The 25,304-nt window shown below is 33.9% G+C and overlaps 1 protein-coding gene and 1 long non-coding RNA gene across 4 annotated transcripts; both read left to right on the top strand.

Moving 5' to 3' along the window:
• The first annotated feature begins 7,674 nt into the window (after nucleotides 1-7,674).
• LOC104093694 (protein GLUTAMINE DUMPER 2-like) lies at nucleotides 7,675-8,475 on the top strand. The gene has a single exon (XM_009599518.4). It carries the CDS (start codon nucleotides 7,801-7,803, stop codon nucleotides 8,323-8,325), a length of 525 nt encoding a protein of 174 aa, XP_009597813.1. The 5' UTR covers nucleotides 7,675-7,800; the 3' UTR covers nucleotides 8,326-8,475.
• A 3,096-nt stretch (nucleotides 8,476-11,571) lies between these two features.
• LOC104093774 (uncharacterized) lies at nucleotides 11,572-20,930 on the top strand. Of its 3 annotated transcripts, none has more exons than XR_011413041.1 (8): nucleotides 11,572-11,760; nucleotides 14,927-15,830; nucleotides 16,464-17,180; nucleotides 17,255-17,841; nucleotides 17,948-18,073; nucleotides 18,150-18,634; nucleotides 19,644-19,803; nucleotides 20,569-20,930. It is a non-coding gene; the product is annotated as an uncharacterized lncRNA (long non-coding RNA). The 3 variants fall into 3 exon arrangements; XR_011413042.1 differs by lacking the exon at nucleotides 16,464-17,180 and adding an exon at nucleotides 18,707-18,807 and having other exon boundaries at nucleotides 11,573-11,760; XR_011413040.1 differs by lacking the exon at nucleotides 16,464-17,180 and having other exon boundaries at nucleotides 11,574-11,760.
• The last annotated feature ends 4,374 nt before the right edge of the window (nucleotides 20,931-25,304 follow it).

Genomic DNA, 25,304 nt, shown 5'->3' on the forward strand with positions numbered 1-25,304 from the left:
GCACTGTGCTGGAAATTATAATGAATTTGTGGTAATGTCTCAAATGAGATAGCCTAGCCGATCGAGCCGAGATCGGACTCCGTATAAGAATACGGAGGTATTATGAATTATGAAATATCGGTACTAAAGGTCACCTAACCTAATAATATGGAAATTGTCTTGAAAACGTATATGATCCTTAACTTGTTGTTTTACTATTATTTGAAGCCCTTATTGAATTCTTTACTATTCTTCTTGTATTATTATTATTCATTCTATTGAGTTGATGTTTATCTTTACATACTAGTATTATTCGACGGTACTAACGTCCCTTTTGCCGGGGCGCTGCATCTTTAAATGGACGCAGGTGGTTACATAGCAGACAACGTTGATTACAAATAGTGTTGCATCCTCTTCTTAGCGGACTCGGTGAGCCCCATTTCATTCTGGGGGTCATGTATTGTACCTTTTGTTTATATTATAATCACTTTTTGAGGTATAGCCGGGGCCTTGTTGTCGGCACCATCTTTACTCTCTTTTGTATCTTTAGAGGCATCTTCTCAGGGGACTCGGTGAGCCCCATTTCATTCTGGGGTCATGTATTGTACCTTTTTGTTTATATTATGGTCACTTTTTGAGGTATAGCCGGGGCCTTATTGTCGGCACTATCTTTACTCTCTTTTGTATTTTTAGAGGCTCCATAGACACTTTGTGGGTTGTGTATGGGTGTTGGGAATGTTGAACAAGTATATGTTGTGTGGATCACTTGTTCCTCTAAGACTTAAGAAATGTGTATTTTGAGAATTAAAGGCGCAATGACTAATGAAACGATTTAGGATTGTATGAATGAGCTTACTACGATATAATTAATGAAATTACGTCTTTTCTTGATCATGGGTAAATTGGATAGAAAGTATCTAACATGCTTGCTCGGCCGGGTTCACTCGGTTGAGCGTCGGTCGCGCCTCCCGAGGATGGGGCGTGACACATGTGTTCTTCTTCTTCGAGTTTCAATCTGAAAGTAAGCCAAAATCAAGTCTAATCTTCATCAAACACCCTCAAAATTGAGATATAAAGTCCAAACAATATTCTCAAGTGTTTGCAACGACACCCAATCCAAATAAATAATGGTTTTTAAAAACTCAAATTCGAATTCAAAGCTTCAAAGCTTTTTAATGGTTGTCCATGGTGGAGAGTCAAACACCTTCAAAATTTTACTGATTGACAATTTCAATTTGAACACCAATTGTGCAACATGAAAGAAAATTGCTAAGTTAAAATTCTATAGTAAAACGATTGAAATTCATTGATAAATTTCATTAAAAATATATACAACATGAAATGATAAAAAATAGAGGACATCAGAGGAACAAAAAATTGGGGAAAGAACAGAGAATGAGAGATTGAGAGATAGAGAGACGCGAGAGAGAGAGACAGAGAGAGAGAGAGAATAAGGATAAGAAATAATTGATTCCTTATTCAATTCCTAATATAAAGAGATACTCATTTAATTCCTAAAGTGTATATAATTGGTAAATTGTATATGTCTATATAATTAAATTAAAACTTGAGTAGAACCTAATAAAATTTCAAATAATGTATAGGAAGATAAAAATATGTAATGCGACGTATATCTCACCCTATTTTTGACACTATAGAGCCACTGTAGAGTGTATTAAATAATAAGATAGTTCAAGAAAATATAATTGGTAGATTGGAACTCTACTACACAGGTCACAGAGCAATGTAGGGCTCACCATAGTACGATTGCACGATCAAACATAGGGTACAACAGCACATAACAAATATCTTTGTTTTTTCTTTCTTTCTTTTTGTTGTTGAACTGTTTGTGCCCTATCCACTCACAACAATAATAATAATAATTATTATATATATTAGTCGCTTTTATTTAATTGGGCGTGCAGATGGGATGATTAGAACAGACAACGCAAAAAGCAAATGCCCACTATTTGAAAATTATTAGTGCCATTTCTTTGTGATTTGTATTTAACTCAGATACGGCGACCATGATTAGCTTTATATAATAATAATCTTAATATGCTAAGTTATGACATAATTCATAATGCATTTAGGACGCATCTCATCTTGAATAATGAGTATATATATATATATATATATATATATGAACTCGTAATATTAAACATGTCATATTATTTGTGTGGTTATAAAAATTTCTCATTAATAATAAAATAATAAGATTAAAGTTTAATTATCTTAAATATAAAAATATATTATTTTTAAAAACGAAATACTTAGGACATAATTCACATAAAATTGAACATGAAGAGTATTGCTTTTCCAATGATAGACATATGCATTTCACTCAAATTAACTATTAACGGTGAATATTCAACTATAGAAGCTTCTAAAAAAATACCTTTTCCGGATAATATGTGTTGATGATGTTTCTCTACGACGTCTAGACCATAAAATATTTTCAAGACAAGTAAATCAAAATAATTTTTATCTGTATTTACTCTTTAAGTCTAAGGTTGCAGAATGAATTCATCAAAAAAAAAAATATCAACATATCTTTATTTTAGGTATTTTTAATTCGTTTGGTGTTTATTTTTATAAATCAATTAGATTTGATATGGATCATACATAAACGGTAATTGAAGTCAAAGGGCTCCTAGGGTTCTCTCGTCTGAGATCTCTAGGGAAGAGGATCAAGTTGTCCTTGCGAACTTCTTTTCATCTTTTAAACTATTGAAATATTTTCTTTTTGAAAGAAATGTTTTCAATCAAATAGAAGGAAACACTTACGTCATCCAAGAGGAGCACAAGTTTCTTGTGCGATGACTCTTATTCTTACCATTTATGTCCATGTGTCGTTAGTTGTTTGGGTCATGCCTCCATTTATTGGTTCTTTTATTTTTGATTTTCTATTCGATGTTTAGTACTCGTATTTAGGCCTTGATTAATTCAGATCGAGGTCGCATGAAGCTCATTAAAGAAGGAAGTGTTCCCTGCTAGACTTACTTTCCTTCCTAGGACTCAAACGCAAGACTTTTAATTAAGGGTAGAGAGATCTTATCCATCACATCACAATTTATGATGCATTTATAACTACACCAGCTTTCTAATGAGTACACATAAATTCAATCCGAATAAGGAGTAAAAATTTTATTATTGTAATATTCCAGTCACCTATTTGGGAACTTCTAGTGCGCTGGCTTGTACATTAATCAAGTATCAGAAAAAAAATGATTTATGAAATAGTTTTCCTTTATTTTATATCTGATAGGACCATTAAAATTTTCCTTTCAAATTATAACAGATTTTTAAAAAAAAATATTTTTTCAATTTTATGTGATACGTTTTTATTTTTAGTTTGTCCTAAAAATAATACTTTGCTCTTCTTGCAAACTATTTGATCTTAACATCTTTATTTTACCCTCAGTGGCATAACTTGTTCTGACCCACTTAATATAAAAAATTATTTTTTTTAAAGAAAGAAAAAATAAAAAGACATGTGCCACTCTAATTATCACACACCTAAAATGATAATTTTGGTATTTTATATACTTTTGGCATATATCAAAAGTTTTTTTAAAATTTTTTAAACGCGGTATCTAATTAAACATCTTCACATAAAATAGGAAGTCAAAAGAGTAGAAATTTTCACAAAAGAAATGCAAAATTTATTTTTAAATTCTACTGGTTTAGTGGATATGTCTGAGACAATAACATCAAATCATAAAGTAAATAATGGTATATAATGAGTGATTTATATGTTTCACTTTACCCACCAATTCTATTCTTTTATTCACCTCTTTGGACTTTGCTTAATGATTGAAAAACCTGAGTGCGGTTTCCCTATTGCTTAGATATGGGACTTAACTATTGCCACTAGGCCCAACTAAGGGCCCACTTGGTGGGCCCAAATCTAGGATCTGTTTTCATTTTCAATCAGATAATGTTGTATTGCATTTCATCATTATAGAGACAGATTAATTCCCTTCTATGAATAATATACTAATGGCTGGTGTCAATAACAACATCCTCTTGTCGCTTCCATATTAGACTCATAAACAATCTAAGATTTACGGTCAAAAATTTTATTTTATTTTATTTATAACTTTTGTGCGGAAACCGTTAACGCCTACCTCGACCGTTTCACCTGAATCTTATTACTCTACCTTCTATTAGTGTAGTTATCGGGTTATTTTATCAACTAAATTTAGGCAACAGAAATAAATCCCTATCTTCATTGACCACTAGATCGTACTCTAAAAAGTGTCGGTCTTTAATTTAATTATATTAGGTCTTAAGAATTAAAATTGTCTTAAAATTTAACAATATGTAAGTTTTTTAAGTTTGTTCATTGGCAAGAGTCCGAAACCTAAATGTTGCTATTTTTTACTCAAGAGACCAAAATAGGTGAAGAAAAGAGATGAGCACAATTTTATATATAGCGAATGTAATTACATGCGTTATACTCAATATTTGAACAAACATAAAAATTTATTGTATAGCGCATGTAATATATGCGTTATGTGTACATCGCATATACTACATGCGCAATACTGAACAATTACCATCCCTTATAAGCATTGAATAGTTGCTTACTTAAGGCCGAGCGTTCATTCTTGAAAAAATCATTCTTGAGTAAATTTGAACCGAATTTTCTTTTGTTCTTCATCAAACTTTATACATCGCTTCATCTTCATCAATATATACCTTTTCTCTTTGAATCTTGCTACAATGTTTGATAAACGAAAAATTAGGGTTGCATTATATTGGGGCGGTGGGGCTGTGGTGGAGAATAACTCGATACACTATAGTTTCTCCACAGAGTATTGTTAAGGTGTCACTCACATTGGAGTACGACAAATTGGTAACTCTGATTTGTAATTGATTAGTATATGAATATTAATTAAGTATAGCGCATGTATTCCTTAACGGGGTAAACAGAGGCGGATCCAGGATTTCAAGAGAATGAGTGCACTGCTGTGAAGAGCTGGATCTAGAATTTACATTTGACGGGTTTAACTTTAGTCTCTTACCATGAACTCACTATACTTTTGAAATTATAAGTTCAAAATTATATTCTTTTTAAAATTTTAGTAAGTTTCATATATATATCTATACCCCGTACCGAAAAACAAGACCATTTGGAGTGGGATTTGAACTGCCAATGTCATTTGTAGAGGTGCACTCAATAACAATTGCATCATAGGAGTTTTTGAGCATGGGTGCACACACATATATATTTAAATAATTTTGAAAAATATGACATTTTTATACATGGTATAGGGAGAGGAGTATGAGTTCACGTGAACCCATACCCATTAACCTAGATATGCCTTTGGGAAATGACATTAAAATATAGCGCAACATGCACTATATATAAATTAAACTATGTTCATTTTTTCCCCACCAATTTTGATCTCTTGAGTCAAAAATAACAACATTTAGGTTCTGGACTACGTAATTTGTCTTAATGATGTTCTCTTTGCTAATTTAAGGTGGTCAAAAAGCGCACCTGCTTATCCTTGCTCAGAACACAGTAATTAGTGAGTAACTGTATTCATTTAGACTTCATCAGGAGATGTGACAGATGTCTGAATTTTACATATAATAATGGGTAGAAATGGACTTTTTTTGCTAACTCAAACACATTTAAGCTCATTAATATTTGAATGTAATTAGATAATTTGCTGTTGAAAGGGATTCATCTGAACCTTAGCAAAAAAATTACAGTATATACACGTGGCCGAAATATATATATATATATATATATATATATATATATATATATATATATATATATATATATATATGTTCGCTCCTACGCCTCTTGCACCGCATCTGCGCCTTCGCAGATGCGGATAAATCCTCCGCTTCTGCGGACTCCTGCTCCCAGCAACACCTTCGCTCCTGCGACTCCTTTGTCGCTTCTGCGACCATCGCACCTGTGCAAAACCAGCCGCAGGTGCGATCACACCAGAACCAGCAGCCTTCAGCAATGCACTATGCAACGACCCCAAATCCACTAGTTGTGATGGCACCTAACCCAACCCGCTAGGTAAGCCAACTAGTAACTATCCAATTCCAATGATCTTAACAAGTCAAATAAACAATAGTAATTTACTGAATTTTATACATTTTCCCGTAGTACAAATCATGAGCATATATATATATATATATATATATATATATATATATATATATATATATATATATATATATATATATTGGATGTTGAATTCTATTTGGCTTCTTCAAATTTTTATTTTTTTATATTTTGAATTCCTTAATAAAAATCTTGACTCTGCCACATGAAATAGGGACATTATGATATTCTTATGCATTTAATTAACTTGAATAATTTTGCTAAAGAGGAAAAAAGAGCTCAATGCAAAGAGGAAGAGTGTGACCAATTTATGCATTGATATTCTTATGCATTTAAATAACTTGAATAATTTTGTTAAAGAGGAAAAAAGAGCTCAATGCGAAGAGGAAGAGTGTGAGAAATTTATGCATTTTTCTTTTTATGCATTTAAATAACTTGAATAATTTTGTTAAAGTGGAAAAGAGAGCTCAATGCAAAGAGGAAGGGTGTGCCAAATTTATGAAATTTTATTCTTATGCATTTAAATAACTTGAATAATTTTGTTAAAGAGGAAAAAAAGAGCTCAACGCAAAGAGGAAGAGTCTGACAAATTTAAGCAATTTCATGTAAGTTCGGTTTTATTGAGAATGGGATTTTAGAAGAGCCTTTTTTCCTGCCAAGCTAGTTATAGTATGAAAATGAAACCAAATTATTTTCACATATAAAGAGGTATCAATGAAATTGGCCATGAGAAAGAATTTTGTAATAGCACATGAAAATAGAATCCGCAAAGCATGCTTCATGTTTTTAGGTCCATTGTCATGTCATGACTCTTGTGATTCATCTTCAATATTCAACAAATTGCACCCAGCAAAGCTGCAAAAAAGAAAGGATCAGACTTCCCTCTTGTTTTTGCCTTGCACATGTCGTATCCGTGACGATAATGGTTGTGTTCGAGTCAGTTTGTGTACTTTGATTATTCATTTGCTATATATCTCCTAATAATAATTGTATTAGATAATTCTGTCTATTAATATTTTCAAATAGGTGTTGCGAATAGATGTTGCGAGTATTATAGATAATTTTTATCGTTGGATGAAAGTATAGATTAAAAAGTGTACGAAATCTTTTTCTACTATTTTCGAAGATTAGAAAGTCAACAACAATAATAATAAACCCATTGTAACCCTACGAGTGAGATCTACGAGGAGTAGTGTGTATACGGACATTTCCCTATCTTAAGAAGTTATTTTCGATAAACCATTTCCTCTTTTGATTTACATAAAAAGTAGTAAAATTTTCCATGGTTAATCCAAACTAGTGGGACCTCAAGTCGGATATCAAACGCCGAACAGGAACCAAAAAGAATCTATTTTCTAATTATTAAGACAACCAATATTTAAGAATGAAATAAAAAAACAAAATTGTAACTCTCATTTCTCAATGCCCATTCCCTTTTTAAAAATTCATGAATAGTAAAACCTTCTATTTTCTCTTCTGAACTTTTCAACTTCCCCTTTTAGGAATTTTCTACCTTTCTCCTTTCCTTCCCCTTCCACAGGTTCCCCTTGTTCTGCTTATAAATACACATTCACCACTCTGCATTTTCTCAAGCTAAAGCAAAAAAAAGAGAAAACAGTCCTCAATTTCCTCTAAAACTTAATTTCCTCTTTAATTCTCTCTCTCATTCCCCTTTTTAAAACCCCAAAGAGATTTAAAAAACCTCCAAAAAAGAAAAGAAAATGAGAACAGGAAGTGGTTTTTCTACAACTTCATCACCAACGATAAAAGCTACATTTTCACCGCCGGCGATAGTTCAAAGATCGCCATGGCATTCTCCGGTGCCGTATCTCTTCGGCGGATTAGCAGCCATGTTAGGATTAATAGCTTTTGCTCTATTAATATTAGCTTGTTCTTACTGGAAACTCTCTTCCCATTTAAGAGAACATGACGATAATCAGTCACAAGATGATACTGAGGCCGGCGCCGGTGAAAAACCGGCGACCGGAGCTGTGAAGGCGATGCCGGAGTTTGAGGAGAAGATTGTTGTTATAATGGCTGGAGATTTGAACCCAAGTTTTTTGGCTACGCCTATGTTAATGTTAAGTAAAGTTGGTACTGTTTTAGGTGATGGAAGTAATTTGAATAAATGTGAGGAAAATTTGGAAAAGGGAAGTGATGAGAAGGAGAAATTAGAACAAGTGGTGATTGAGATTAGAGAAGAGAGTAATGGAGATTCTCAACATAGCCATGGACAAAACCAGTGAGCTCAAAATATAGTGTGATCTTTTCTTCTGTTTTCTTCTTTTCTTTTTTGGTTTTATCACCCTTATTTGTTTGAATATCCAGTTTTGAGATCACGGGAATTGTAAATTATTGGTTGAGAATGAGAAAGAGTGTAAATTTATTTTCTACTATTCTATGCTCTGTTCCATTTTATATTTTATTATGTTTTTGGTGTTTCATTCGGTATCTACTCGACTAAATTTAAAGTCGTGTCGGAAAGTCTCGAGGATAAAACATTCCTACATACACAGAACTCAAACATGTTCCATTTTATATTTCATATGACTATATTTAGAAACTCCTTAAATTTAAATATTTTATTATATTGTCGTCGTACAAATTTTATGGGGTGCTTAAGACTAAATAGTGTAAGTTTGTGCCAAAGATTTATCTTTCTTTATAGACTTTGTGTTCGTTTAAATATCACCATATAAAATAAATGAAACGGAGGAAGGATATATATGGATGATTAGATTTCAGCATAAGATTAATGCAATTGAAGTAATGAGTTGTAAGTGAGCTAAAGTTAAATAGTTACTCCAATATATTAGCCTCGTAATGTATTCTTTTAGAAAATGTATTTAGTATTGTATATTATAAATATTTACAATTTAAAAATAGATAACTTAGCTACCATTTTGGAAGAGTTTAAGTTTATGGAGTAATAGAGTTCTATTTTTCTTGTTAACTATGTTTTTCTTTCATTACCTTGCATATATAAAGGTAGTAAGGTGAACGGGTTGTTAGTTATATTCATGAAATGAAAAACCTTTAGTAAAATTGTTAGAAAACTACAATGACATCCTTTATAAGTTGGAAAGGAAATTTTTAATTTTAGAAAAATGACTTTATATGTTTAACGTAAGATATAATCGTGCTACCTCCCATCTAGTTGAAGAATAGTATAGACGGTTCTCTCTAACTTACAAAATTATAGAAACATCTATTCTTGTCCTAAATTCGATGACAACTTGATGTTATTTGAAATTTTTGGTACATTATCCATAGAGTTCAAATTTTATGCGTTGACAATGCGAAATATATTTTTATAATCGAACTTGTTACGAACTTGTTATAATAGGTTAAACTACATTAATAGTGTAAAATACTTAATATTATCAGTTTATATGATTTAAATCTTCGCCCATGTAGCATTTCCCACATATTTTTGTTGTTAGATATTTGGAGTACATTACTCTTAAGCCTAATGTAAAAGAAAAATTATCTTTAATACCTGAACCACCTTAAAAGACTTGTTAGCTATCTTGTTTCAAATAATTAAACTAATTTAATGATAAAAACAAAAACTCATAAAACTAAAATCTTCAATTTCCTTACGAAATGAAAATACAAAGATACAAGTGCTTACAATTACAATAACAATATACACTCAATGCAATATCATATAATGGAGTCTAGAGATCATAGTATATACGCAGACTTTACCCTACATTAAAAATATTACAGAGATTGTTATCAATAAACTCTCGGTTCAACGAAAGTATAAGCACAACAATAGCAAAAAAAAAACATGGTAAAAGCCATGCGAAAGAAATAATAACAACAATAAGATAATAAAATGATCGAAGTAAAAGAAATAATATATAATAATAAAAATATAAGAATAAAAAATTATAAAAATACATACTAATACTACTAATATGAAAAAGAATACACTTGATTTTAGACCTCTCCCGCTGCTATCAAGTGTATGTTATATAAATGAAAATATTATTTACACAGAGATTTTTTAGATTGAAAAGAAAGATGTCGGATTTGATCTTATCCAATAGTGCTTATGTAATTAAATAAACTACATAAAGGTACTGCTATTTTGCGTCTGGATACTCCACTAGAAAGGAGAATAAAGTGAAAGAAGAAACAAAGGGAGTATATATTCTTACTGTTGGATTCAAGTGTGTTTGGCAAAACCAAGAAAAATAAATAAAATGGATGCTGTTAAATGCTTCCACTTGTATGGGAAATGATGTTAGCAAATTGGCTCAATTTTTCTTGGTGGGAGTAGTTGAATGATAGGTGAAAGTGAAATAATTGTGGCACTGTTTTCTGCAAAGTCTCGTGTCAAGTGTAGATAAAGCCAATGCTGATATTGAAATTGCGGCAGGAGAGGCGTGAAAGTGGGCGACGCGGCGAAATGTGCCCGTGAAGTCCTTTAATTGCAACTGTTAACTGATTTATTTTTTGACTTGTGACATTAGAGTTAACCGTCGTTTTGGGTAGGAGTCCGACACTAAAAGGATGCAATTTTGGACTCAATACACAAAATTAGGTAAAAAAAAACTATTAATAACTTTTTTATATATAGCACATATTTTTAATGTGTTATATCTTAACTGTCAGTTACCTCGTTAAGGTATAGCGCATGTAATACATGCGCTATGCTTACAATTTGCTGACCAATAATAATTGGTGAGTATAACGCATGTTTTATATGCGGTATATGTACAGAGCATATATCACATGCGCTATACTTACCAACAGGGGCGGATCTAGAGCATTGGCTACGGGTTCCCGGAAACCCAATAACTTTTGCGTAAACCCTGTATTTATATTAAAAAGTTCATTAAATATTTGTAAATATTTAACTGTGAACCCAAATATTATTACATATTAATTTAAATTTACGGTAGGAACTCATAAGCTTCAAATTCTGAATCCGCCTCTACTTACTAATTGTCATCCCCTCATATTGAATTTTTGCTTACTTAAGGGTGAACATTTGTTGTTCAAAAAATCATTCTGAAAAAATTATTCTTCAGCATCCTTTGTATTACTTCATATTCATCAATATTTTTTGAATTTTGCTACAATGTCTGAAGAGCGAAAAATTAGGGTTGTATTATATTGGGGTGATGAGGTTGTGGTGAAGAATAACTCGGTACACTATAGTTGTTATCCACAGAAAATTGTTAAGTTGTCACTCACATTTGAGTACGACAGAATGATATCTTTGATTTGTAAAAGAATGAGTGTGAATAAATATTCGGTTAATATTAAAGTAACTAAAAGATAGCCTTATTCGCTTAGTTCGCAAGGGGTTGCTTGTTATCACTACTACAAAAGAGACTTTTAGTGGTAATTAATTAGCGGCAATAAATGAATGGCCACTAAATAATTTTGTAAACGAAAAATATTAGAGGCATATAAGCATCCGTCGCTATTACACACCTTTTTAGTGGCAATAAAAATAAATAACCACAATTAAAAGCAACTTTTATTATTTTTATCTTCCCCTCCAAAATTTTAGAGCTAAAATAACCTATTCCCTCCAATTCCTTCCGTCTAAGTTGTGAGAACTTCAAAAAATACTTCAGAAATATAAAATCTCTCATCCCCTGTAATGTTTTTCTCCCTATGGTCGATCCTCTATCTCACCATAACGCCACCAACCCCAGGTAATATTTTTCAGAAAATAGTTTTTTTATCACTGCTCTATCTCTTCTCTGTCTCTTCTTTGCTCCAAATAATTATCCTTGTAGAGTTTGGATGGGAAAAACGTACCAATCTGATATGTTTTGGTTTTGGTTAGAAATTGCTATGTTATGGTTGTTTATATACCATGTGAATTGAAGTTTTGTCGTCAATTTTAGTATTGGTTTGCTTTGCTTCAATCTTCATTGCCGTAGTGTCAAGTGTGGCTTTTGTCGGCATTAACCCCCTTGTGAAAATGGCTTCTTTTTACAAATAAATATTGTTTCACTTTTTTCTAAATTAAGTGCTTTGTGATTTTCCTTTCCCATGACACTCTCTACCTCTTTCTTGAAGGGACATAATTGTGATCAGAAATTTCTATATTTGGTTGAGGTGTAAAATTTTCTTCATTGTGTCAAAAATAGGTTGACGAGTTAATCGATTAAAAACAGAACTTCAAGAAAAGATTCCGAGTTGAAAATTTTGTAAGTGATAATCAGATTGGTAGTTACTCTGTGGACCAAAATTGTCTTATACTTTACATTATATGGTTCCAGAATATGATTTTGTTTTTGAATATTATTATGATGGCTATCTATTATCTTCTAATAGCCTTTCACTTGTAACCTTCACTGCAATCTAATTTTTTGTTTGTTACCTGCAAACGCAATGCATCACATTTTGTATCACTTGTACATTATGTATGTGTATGTGTATGTGCCCTTTGGTGGTTACGACGTAATCTCTTGATTTCAGCAACACGTTCTCCGTTTATGTAACTCACCTATATCAATTTACTTATCAAATAAAGTAATATATACAAATATTTAGAAATAGATAAGGCAAGGTAGTATTTATAAATAGATATCACTCACGTTTTATAATCTTCAATCACCTCTGATTCACAATTGAAAAGCACGTGACGATGTGCTTGCAATCATGTTTTCTCATCCAACTTAAATACATCTACCTTGCGGTATGGCTCTCCATCAGTAAGGAAAAGACATCCTTCTCTATCAGTCTCGTGCTTAAAAACAGGCTATAAGAGTTATAAGCTTTTGCAAATTAAAGAGAATCAGATTCTATATCACTAACTTGAAAATAACTTAAGTAACATATGTCCTGCTCAAATTACTTGAAGTATAAATCTTCTATATAGATGTGATCTTCACAAGAACAAGAAATAGAAAATCGAGTACCCTTCGCAAGTAAAAAGTCATCTGATCTCCTAGTTATAAATTTTTTATCACATGGGATAATCATTGTCTGTCTACATAAGCAATTTTCAGCAAATACTAGCCAAGAGCTATAACTGATATTTCTGTTAGTTTATACTTCCTCTTTAACTTAATCCAGGCTATGTAATGCAACTATATATGTATTCTGTTTGTTTTGTCTTCCTCATTAAGCACTTCGATGATCCATCTACCAAATACAAAATAATACATAAATTTAGTCTTAACTATCTGCTTCAGTTCTTTGGAATCATACTACAATTCTTTCTTCTTTTCCGCTTCACTGGATCATTTCCTTCCATCACCAAAAACTTTTTGCGTGATAATTATCGGAGTTAACTAAATTATTTTAATGAATGCTACTTTTTAATTAAACCGTGGTGTATAAGTTAGCTTGTGAGCAGCTCGATTAATTCTATGAGATGCCTACTATCACCCGCCAATACTTACACAAGTAACTGCTATTGACATCAACTCTACAACAACTATTATATTACTGCTCCTTAATCTTAAGAAAGTTGAGGTCACAAGCTTAAATTTATAGTCTAAAAGTTGTTGTACAACCATGTATACCCTGACTGTAAAATCATACTACCTTCTGCAATTTCAAAGTTGAAAAATTATTCAACTTAAAAGTGAAGCTAGATGGTCTGCTTTATGAACTGCCACCTTTAAGCAGAAGTACAGACAATAGCTGCCACCTTTTTATCAGTTGTTAGTTCCCTACGATCAAATATAGTGGGGAATATAGGTACTGTCACTAAACACGTGCAACAGTTAATATGCATAATAAACAAAATGGTACAATTAAGGCATGATATGGATCTAAGATTATCCGGACATATCATGAAATATAGCTATGCACGGACTCTCGTTACATAATGCATACGTAACTCCCCACACAAGTAATACACAACAAGATATACCTAAGGGGATGAGTTCCCTCTTACAAGGTTAGGTAAAAGACTTACCTCTTTCTCAAGCTCACTTTCGGTCCAAAACTCCGCTTTAAATCCTCAACTTGATGCCAAACAACCCGAAACTAGCCAAAGATTATATAAATAATCAATATACACTCACAAGTTCATAATTTAACTATTAGATTAATTACCCAACTCAAATTGGAAGATTCCTAAAATTTACCCCCTGGATCACGTGACTGGATTTCGAAAATTTTCGAAGATAATTGTTACCCACAACCTCACGAACTCAAATATATAATTTTCACCAAATTCTATAATCATTTTCGCGGTTAAATCCCATTTTTTTAATCAAAACCTAGGTTTTTCAACTAAACCCATAATTTTTCGTGTTAAAATCTATCTACAATCTATGTATTAAACTTACATTGGGTACCTTCAATATCTAGGTGAAAACCCCTCTTCAAAAAGGTCTAAAATCGCCAACCAAGTGAATGAAAATGAGCCAAAAAGCCTAAGTCCCGACATTAAATGAACCTCACTGACCCAACGATTTTCGCTTATGCGGACATTGGGGCGCACTTGCGGAAAAATCCATTGCAGGTGCGGTCCTCGCCCAGCTTGGCCAAGTCCGCTTCTGCGGTGAAGAATGCGCATATGTGCCTTCGCTTTTGCGGAGTTGGTCCGCATTTAGAGATATATGTGAACTTTCTGTTTCTGCAACACCATATTCATACTGGCCAGTCTTTATTACACCGTATAATCTTCCGTCTGAAATATGTATGACTAGTCCATATATTTTTTTAAATTGTGTTATTCGCGGTCCCCGCAATCCAAAGAGTTGTGGTATATTTGCAACCTCTGATTACTGAGCTAAAACAGTTGTGGTATGATAGAGTTGAGACATATGATATATAAACTAACTAAAATTTCAACTTGCGTGCTAACTTAATGTGGACCATTAATGATTTTTCTGTGTATGGAATGTTGTCTAGATGGATGACTGCTGGAAAGTTAGCATGTCCTTACTGCATGAAAAATGGTAAAGCGTTCACTTTAAGACATGGCCGAAAGAAGTCATGGTTTGATTGTCATCGTCTGTTCTTGCCAGTTGATTATGAGTTTCAGAAGGATGAAGAACGCATTCAAAAAGAATACAGTTGAACGTGATTTGCCACCTCCAATTTTGTCCGGTGAGGAAATTTGGAAGAGGGTTCAGAACTTCACTAAAGTTACTGAGGCCACACCTTCTAGATTTTCTGGATATGGTGTTACTCATAACTGGACAAAACATAGCATATATTGGGAGTTGCCATATTGGAATGATAATCTTTCCCGATACAATCTTGATGTCATGCATATTGAGAAGAACTATTTTGACAATTTGTTCAACACAGTTACAAGAATATTGCATGCGACCTGAATTACATTTGCAGTCTGCTAACAATGGTAAGGTGTTCAAGCCCAAGGCCAGCTGCACATTCACTTTGGAACAAAGAAGATTTGTGAGTGGGTTGCAAACCTAAAGATTCCCGAGGGCTATGCTTCGAACATGGGAAAACGTGCCGATATGGTTGAAGGAAAGCTGACTCATATAAAAAGTCATGACTGTCATATCTTCATGGAAACCTTAATCCATATTGCATTTTGTGATTTGCTTGAAAATATCTGGAAACCCATCACAGAGATAAGTTTGTTTTTCAAAGACTTATGTTCTACCACATTAAGGGAAGAAAACCTATTTCAAATGAATCAGAACATTTCTGTAATCAGTAATAAGCTGAAAAGGATTTTTCCGTGTGGTTTCTTTGATGTCATGGAACACCTTCCAATTTACCTTGTACACGAGGCGCGACTTGGAGGGCCGGTTCAATGCAGGTGGATATATCTATTCGAGAGGTAATGATCAAACTTTGATTTATTCTTATAATTTTCTTTAACGTTACTGTCTAATATGACAATGTGCAAGACTATCGGCAAGTGTAAACGATTTGTTAAACATAGGAATAAGATTGAAGGATCCATATGCGGAGCCTATATTGCAAAGGAAACTGTCATTTTTGTTCTTACTACTTCGACAGTCATGTGCCATGTGCTAGAAATAGGCCCAGTCGGCACAATGTCGTGATTAAGATTGATCCATTATATCCACCAATGTCCATAATCAATCAACCGGGCCAAGGTTCTAAAGATCGAACAAAAAGGGGCCTAAGTAGTATGGGGTACAAATTAGCTTCAAATCATGTGTTGCTAAATTGTCCGGAAGTTCAATCCTTTCTTAAGTAAGTGTTGACGTAAGATTAATTTACATGGACTACTATTTAATTTAGTTTATGCAACTAACAAAATTTTCAATATGTCGCTCAGTGACTTCGTGAGCCAATTTGGCTATGATGTTGTATATTCTACATTTGAGGCATAGTTTAAAGAGTGTGCAAGTGCATCTTACATACTTTCTCACATGTGATTATACATACTTGGTCACTTGTGAATATACTTGCTCACTTGTGATTTATTTAACACTACATGTAGGTCAATAATCCAAACAACAGTGTTAATCAATTTTTGAAAGATATATCTTGGGGACTTGCATCTACGGTTACAACTATGTTTAAGTATTTTGTGAATGGTTATAAATTTCACACCAAGGAATGTTTCAAGTATAAAAAAATAAAGCAATAACAGTGGAGTGTGTGTCAAAGGTGGTGAAGGCAACCAGGATGAGAAAAATGATTATTATGATGTGATCAAAGAGATTCTAGAATTTTCATATTCAGGTTGGCCAAATAAGAAGATCATACTTTTCTGATGCAAGTGGTTTGACCCATCACCTAGAAGAAGTATAAATGTACACTTGCAGTACTACATAATTGAGGTTAATAAAAAGAGGGAGCATGATCGCTATGATCCTTTTATAATTGCAGAAAAAGTTAGGCAAGTGTATTATGCTCAATATCCATTGCGGAGGGATAAGGTTGATTGGTTGGTTGTAATCAAAACTAAGCATGTTGGTAGGGTGGAAATTGAGAATGTGCTAGATGTTGCTCACCAAAAGGATACCTCAAGTGTTAACCAAATGGTGGATGGTCAATTAGAAAAAGACTTGGAGCATCCTCAATGCATATTAGAAGAAGATGGTATGGAAGAAATAACAATCATATAAAATGAGGACGAACACCTAATGAAAATGAAATAAGTGAAGAGGAAGAGTTTTCGGACGAGGAAGGATACTTCAAAGACGACTAGCATGTTAGTTTTTTCAAATTCTCTCAACTTAAATAGATTTATATTCCCAATTCTAACATTTTCTTTAATTTATGCAGATGATCAGTAGGGGTCGAGGTGGGTTTAGGAAGAATAAAGGGCCTATTGATCATGATAATGGTGTTACACCCTCTCTTCCTTCCACTCCACACTTGCATCCTTCCGCTACTGATGGCCGGCAGCAATCTTCTAGGCACACATCTTTTCCACCATATCCATCTACTCATTAGACTACCTACCATTTGTCCCCCGAGCAGTATTCTTACCATTCTCCACCACAGGGCTATACCCCGCTTCCTCCACATGATCCTGCATATAGTTACATTGGTCCATCGAGTCAACAGTCACATGGTTATGTGGTGATACGCCCGTCATCTGCTCCATTTGCTTCATCACTAGTTGGATCACATCCATTTAGATTTCAGCCATCCGGATCGCAGCTGGGGTCTGGATCGCAACAGGGGTCTAGATTGCAGTAGGGGTGTGGATCGCAGCCATTTTCATCAGCGACCCCGACTCCCTCTCTACGGAGTTCATCTCCTAGCATTTATGGACTTCGCTTTTGAGATAGTAGCGCTGAGCCAGATGCCTCCCCTTCCGCGCATGCTTTAGATTCATCGGAGGAAGATGATCCAGAGGATGTGCGGTATGATCGTTATCATAGGATGATCATTATTTATTTATTACTTCTTTATTTTTGCTGAATTATAATGGCTAGTCTTGTTTATTTAATATAATTTCTATGTTGCAAGTTCATACCTAATCATCGGACTACAAAGATAATCACTGAAAATCTTGGCCGGTTGTATGATGCACCCTATGCGACTTGGAGTGACTTTCCATCGGAGCTCGTGGGGCAAATTTTCAACCAATTTAAGGTTTCAATACAATTCTTATCTATTTAAATATTATATTAACAATATTTTTATATAATGTTACACACTCCAATTGCAGACTAAGTGTGCCTCGGAAGACCGGCATAACAGTGCCATTCTTGCAAATTTTGAGTTCAAATGCCGTAAAAGACTATACGATTCCTTCAATTCTGCTCGGAAGAAGAGCAAGAAGCCTTCAGGGGTTCTACCGCATATATGGGAGGATCTGTTGAGGCAGTGGACCACTGAGAAGTTCGAGAAGAAGAGTGAACAGGGAAAGAAAGCTCGAGCATCTGAGAAGGGTGGCTCCTTGCACTGTGTGGGTGCAAGGAGCATGGGACTGCGAGGAGACTATTGATAATTCCTTAAAAAAATAAATTCTATTTTTATCAAACTATATTTATATATTTTAATTTAGTTAATATGTTTTATTATATTTGTAGGAAAAATAAATATGGGAGGAAGATGACTCATGATGAGTTTTATATGGAGACTCACATCCGGAAGAAGAAGGTACTGACAGATCCAACTAGATGGGTCGAGGACCGGGCGGAGACTACATATGTAAGTTTCATAACTACTATAACTTGAAATTAATGTTTATAATATTATATAGTTAATATCTTCTAAATAAAGGGTCGCTACAAGATTAATGTGGAGGAGTACACTCAGAGCTTGCCACCGAATGAGCAAGGCGAGCGACCAACCGTTTCAGACGAAGAAGCGCAGAAGATATGGTTGGATGTTGTTGTGGTTGTTGTTATTAGCATTGTTGTGGTTGTTGTTGGTTAATTGTGGTTAAATGGAAGAAATGTAATGATGCCATTATAGGGTAGTTATTGGTTATAATTGGCAGGTGGTGTAGTTTAAAAGCAGGCATATTCTGCCAGATTTTTACCCAGAAAACTGACCGACTACGGTCGGAATTTTCATATTAAAACCCAGAAATTTATTTTTTCGACCGACTTCGGTCGGTATTTTCAATGTGAAATCTGCAGAAATTTGAAAATACCGATCGAAATCGGTCGAAAATAACATATTTTTTAATTTATTTTTAATTATTCCGACCGACTTCCGTCGGTCTGTTAAGATTTAAAAAGAAATAAAAAATTATCAAATAATTATATTTCGACTGAACCCGGTCGCTATTTTGAAAAATAAATAAAAATTAATTTAAATAATACCGACAGAGATTCGATCGGTATATTTATTTTTCCAACAAAAGCTTTCAGTTAAAGTGGTCAACCAAAGGTTAAATTAACCGACCGACTTCGATTGCCACACCTTAGTGATCACTGTTGTTACAACGAATTGAAATCAGTCAATTTTTCTATATTTCCGACCGATTTCGGTCGGTTTTTATGGACGATTTTTGCAAGTTTTCTAGTAGTATTTGTTTATGCGCAACTAATGTTTATATGATTAAATATTAATGTTATGTGATTATTGGGTCAAGTGGGAGAATGTTAGATTTTTCCTATTATGTGTATGACCCAATATATTAAAGCCCATAATTAATATTTAATGAAAGACAAATTTCGTCCGTCTGATCGGTTACTTTATGGACATACAGGATTAAATGAGAACTTCTATAAATTGGTTCTCTCTCCACCCATTAGGGTTACCTATTCTCTCTTTCATCACTAAAGTCAATGGTAACGAAAGATAGGGCAAGGGGCGATAAACCAATTCCAGTTAACACTTCCGCTTCGTTATAATGACTTCCGTTTCAGGTATGTTTTCTGTATCGATTATATGTAAAATTATCATATTCAAGATTATGGTATGAATTAAAGTTTATGCTTACAGATATTACTTAATGTATTGCAGTTAAGTTAGTTAAATTTTATTAATAATCAGTGTTAGGCTTACCTAGTCTTAAATACTAAGTGTCATCACGACGTTCTAAGATAGTAAATTGGGATCGTGACACTACTATAAACTCACATCTAACCATCATAAGTACCACTGAAATGTCCCAATACCATCATATGTTAAATGACAACACCGGATACCGAAAGCACTCCAACTAGTTACATTATTGTCTGAGGATTGCAAAATTTTATGTTAAATGATAGCTTGTTGATGTTAACTACTTTGGTCTGTATAGTTTGTTAAACGATTTATAGTTTTCATTTTACTTTCTGGTAACTTCTCATTTGATTTTTTGTAAATACTGTTGGTGACTTCTTATTAAGCTGATGTGGGGCTGCTTCAGTCCTTTTCTTTTGGTTCCTGTGAGTTTTTACAATGTAGTAAAATACAATTCGGGATCCATGAAAAATACATGAAGCTAACAGAGTTATCTAAGGCAATAAAATCATGAAAACCAACTGAAATGTGAATAGGCAGTGAATCAGTCACTTTTTTAGAGCCATTAATTAGTTTATCAATAGTTCGAAGTGTTTTTCATATTTGAGATCTCTTTCCTTTAGTACTGTTAATTAATAGTAGGCGACTGTGTGGATTTCATGACCTTTTAATCTTTTTCATGTTAGATAATTCGGAGGCAAGGAATGTTCGTGGGCCTCCAGGGAAGACAATTGATGTGCATTTCAATAGTCGCAACCAATTCATTGGGAAAGAGGGTCGGAAGCTTCCTAGCTTTCTAGGGATTTTCACTAGAACTCCAGAACTAACTTCATTTGTAACGACTCAACCGGTCGTTTTGAGTATTACAACCCCGTTTTTCCATTTACTGCTTATCTTGTGTTCAATTATAAATATGTGACTTGTCGGAGAGGCTTCAGAATGAAATTGGAACACTTAGTTCCAAGATGTAAAGCTTAAGTTGAAATAGTTGGCCAGATGTCGACTTATGTGTGAACGACTCCAGAATAGAGTTTTGATGATTCCAATAGCTCGGTATGGTGATTTTGGACTTAGGAGCGTGCCCGAATTTTTTTTTGGAAGTCCGTAGTTAAATTATGCTTGAAATGGCTAAAATAGAAATTTAGGTTTGGAAGTTTGACCGGGGAGTTGACATTTTTTTTTATATCGGGGTCGAAATCCGATTCTGAAAATTGGAATAGGTCTGTTATGTCATTTATGACTCGTGTGCAAAAATTTGAGGTCAATCGGACTTGATTTGATAGCTTTCGTCATTGAATATAGAAGTTGAAAATTGTTAGTTTTCATTTGGCTTGAATTGGAGTGCGATTTGTGCTTTTGATGTTGTTTAATGTGATTTGAGGGCTCGACTAAGTTCGTATCGTGTTTTAAGACTTGTTGGTATATTCGGATGGGGTCCCGAGTGGTTGGGGTGTGTTTCGTGATAAGTTTTGAGCGAGTCTGGGAATTTCGGCACTCTGATGCTATTCTGGAACTTTGGAAGTACGGGGGGCACATTTTGGAGTGCTGCGGCAAAGCCTCAGGTGCGGACCGCAGAAATCCTCTCGCGGCCGCAGAAAGAAGATTCTGCAGATTCGATAGTCCGAATTCGGAAGCTTATATCTTTTAATCTATAAGGAATTTGAGATGATTCAAAAACAAAAATTGTAGCCCTTTGAGTCTAGTTTCCATAAAAGTAACCAATCATCATTTTGACATTTGTAGAGAAAGTTATGGTTAATTTACTAAAATCTAGTAGTGTAGAGGCTGCTGAAGTGCGACCGCACAATTTGGATTGCGGCCGCATAACCCGGAATGTGCGGACTGCACAAAAATATTGCGGTCAGCACAATGGGGGATCAAAATTTGTACTATATGAACGAGAGTTTCAACTCATTTTTCATTTTTGGACTTTGGGAGCTCGGTTTGTAGCGATTGTTCGTGGGATTTTCAAGAAATTCATCGGGGTAATTAATTCTAACTCGAATTTGGTTAATATACATGAATATATAATTGTTTTCATCATTTAATTAGTATTTTAAGATGGAAATTTCAGAAAAATTGTAGAAATTTCATAAAATAATTTTTTGGGATTTGAATGTCGATTCGAAGTCGGATTTGAGTGAAACTAGTATGATTGGACTCGTAATTTAATGAGTTATCGGATTTTGTGTTCATCGGATTCCGAGACGTGGCCCCACATGCGATTTTCGAGTTAAATTTCAGAATTTGTTGGAAAATTAGTATTTTCATATGGAATATTTCCAATAATTTTTATTGACTGAATCAAATTAATTATGACTAGATACGAGGCTTTCGGAGACTAATTCGCGAGGCAAAGTCATAGCGGAGTAAAAAATTACACAGTTTGAGGTAAGTAACACTTCTAAACTTGGTTCTGAGGATATGAATCCCTAAATTTCGTGTTATATGAATTGTTCGGAGGTGGCGCACATGCTAGGTGATGGGCGTGTGTGCACCATAGAAATTGTGACTTAATTAATTTCGTGGAGTTGCATAATTAAATAAATGTCATTATCCACATATCTTCCACGTGTTGGAGGAAATTGAGCTGAGACTCATGTTAAAGATCATGTTTAGGCTACGTGCCGATATATTTGGGACCGACAAAGGTCATATTATTGTTGAATTATTTGTTTAAATTATAATTTTTGTACTCAGTCACATCTATCATTTGCATATCATATCTCAGTCTCTATTGCCATTCATCGATACATCATATCATCATGTCGGGTTGATCTTCATGTCATTGACAACCCGAGTGATTGGAGATTTTGAGTGATATTTATGGGATCGGGCTGCACGCCGCAATATATTTTATTTATTTATGCCTGGATCTGGCTATTATAGTGCTTAGGCTGAAGGAGCCCCTCCGGAGTCTGCACCCCCATAGTGAGCGCGATTGATTTATATTGAGGGATGAATCTTTCCCGAAGCATTTATATTGAGGGATGGATCTTCCCTGGACATGGATCTTATCCGAATCATTTATATTTGGGGATGGATCTTCCCCTAGGCTGGATTGGACTTATATAGTACTGAGTGACTGATTGTCAGTTGATGTCGATATATATATATATTCCCTGGGCTGGATTGGCCATATACAGTGCTAAATGATTGAGTATTCTGAGAGTGTGAGTACACGAGGTTTCCATTATTGTACATCACATATAACATATACTTTGGCATGTAGATATAGAGATTTCATATTCCTCATATCATGCAGATTTTATCTATTTTTCCTGTACTGAGTTTAACTGTTGAACTGGAAAGCATGCCTACATTCCTGTACTGTTATTTCTGTACTAGACTGTAAAAGTTGAGCTCGTCACTACTTTCATCCCATGGGTTAGTCTTGTTACTTATTGAGTTGGTTGTACTCATACTACACACTGCACCTCGTGTGTAGATCTAGGTACTTACGGATACGACGGTCGCCAGATTTGAGAATTTATCTATTGGAGACTATCAAGCTAGCTGCTTGGCGTCCGCAGACCTTGACTCTCTTTTCTTTCAGTTATAGTATTGTTCTATATTTTTAGATAATGTTCTTATTAGTCAGACTTTGTTATTATTTAGATACTCATGTACTTAGTGACACCGGATTTTGGGAGTGTTTTATATTTGAAATTGTGAGGTTTTCTATTGAATTCAAATATTATATTTTCAAACTTAAGAGATTATTATGATTTATTGAAGTTATTGGGCTTCCCTAGTATTGAGATAGGCGTCATCAAGACATGTTAGGATTTTTGGTCATGACATCATTACATGTAGATGGTTGGAGAAGTTTTGACAACGATGAAAAGTAGAAATTGGTGGAGTTTGTGAGGGTAAGGAGTTGTTGTTGTTGTTATTGTGAATCTAATAATATGTGATTTCTGTTATACATACTTTTTTCTGGTAAATGTTTGCTTTATTTTTCCAGGAGAAGTTCTTTATCCCAACACGTGGAGAAAAGTATATCATAAAGTCACTAGGAAAGAAATAGAAAGATTACAAGTGTGATTTAAAAAGTTAGTATACATCAAAGTATAAGACCAAAGATATTCTACTGAAAAATAGACCAAGTCGTATACCTAGAGATCAGTGGATTGGTCTCGTCTCTTATTGGCTCTCTGATAAAGCTAAGGTATCAACTTCATTAGTCCTAAAAACACACTTAGCTACTTTTGATTTTTTCTTGGTTAGTTTTTATGGATAAATAATAAAATACTATTCTTATGTTGCAATGACAGAGGATATTATTATTTATCCATAAAAACTAACCAAGAATACTATCCTCTGTCATTTAATCACAATGTTGCTTGGGAAGGAGATGTATATTTCCTAGTCTTGAGAAATGAAAAAAGTGGGTATGTTCGAGGTTTGGGACTTGGTCCAACTCCTTTTATACTGTGGGGTAGTAAATTTTCCATAGGAAATATTGCTCCAAAGGATTCTTCTAATAAGGTAAGAAGGTTAGAACAAAAGATAACAAAGTTAACAGAGTTAAATGGAAAACAAAACGAAGAAATTAGCATGATGAAACAAGAATTATTATGGGTGAGACAAGTCATGTGCAAAATTGCTCCTAATGAGTTTTCGTCGCAGAATATCAATGGATTTTCAACTGAACAGGTAACTCAACTTCAAAAGTTTAAGATATGTTTTCAGACATTTTAATCTTTTGAAATTAATGTTATATAACTTGCTAATATTAATCAGGTCCCTGATGCAAACAATGACCATGAATGAGTACCACAAGCACAACAAGTGCATAATATTAACGAAAATACTCCATCTTCTGATGGTATGCTCTTGTATTAGAATTTGTTACTATCTTACTTCTTTCTTAAATTGTGCTCAAAATTCCATAGATTTTGTTATGCACCAGTTTAATTATATATCGAGTCGCTAATGAATATTGAACATTTTATTCTTAAGTTAGGTTTCTGTAAATCCAGCTAATATCTTAGTAACTTGGTTTGCCCATAAATTAAAGACTGATCATCATGAGCCTCTTACTGCTTCTGCTTCACCTTATGTTTCACAGCAGAAGATGGTGTTGGTATTGTTGGTACATTTTTGGGTATTCTTGTGTTTAGAGATAGTACTAATTATTCGAAGAGAATTCTTTATCCCCATGTTTCTTTTGTTTTTGCATTGAAAGATTTTCATAATTCTCTCCAAGTCAGTAGTTGGTGTGTTTATGTTGAAGGTATGTATAATGTGGTCTATTTTGCGTATACTGGAAGTCCATCAGTTAAGTGTTTGAGCTGCTTTTAGTTTGGTTATGTATACCTGTTTTGCCGACAGTTTTTTGTGATAGCAGTTTTATAGCAACTAGCTTGTAGTTTGCTTCTGGGTAATTACTTTTGAGAGCTGGAATAGTACTTATTTT

This window comes from Nicotiana tomentosiformis, chromosome 12 (genome assembly GCF_000390325.3).
Source record: "Nicotiana tomentosiformis chromosome 12, ASM39032v3, whole genome shotgun sequence".
Classification (NCBI taxonomy): domain Eukaryota; kingdom Viridiplantae; phylum Streptophyta; class Magnoliopsida; order Solanales; family Solanaceae; genus Nicotiana; species Nicotiana tomentosiformis.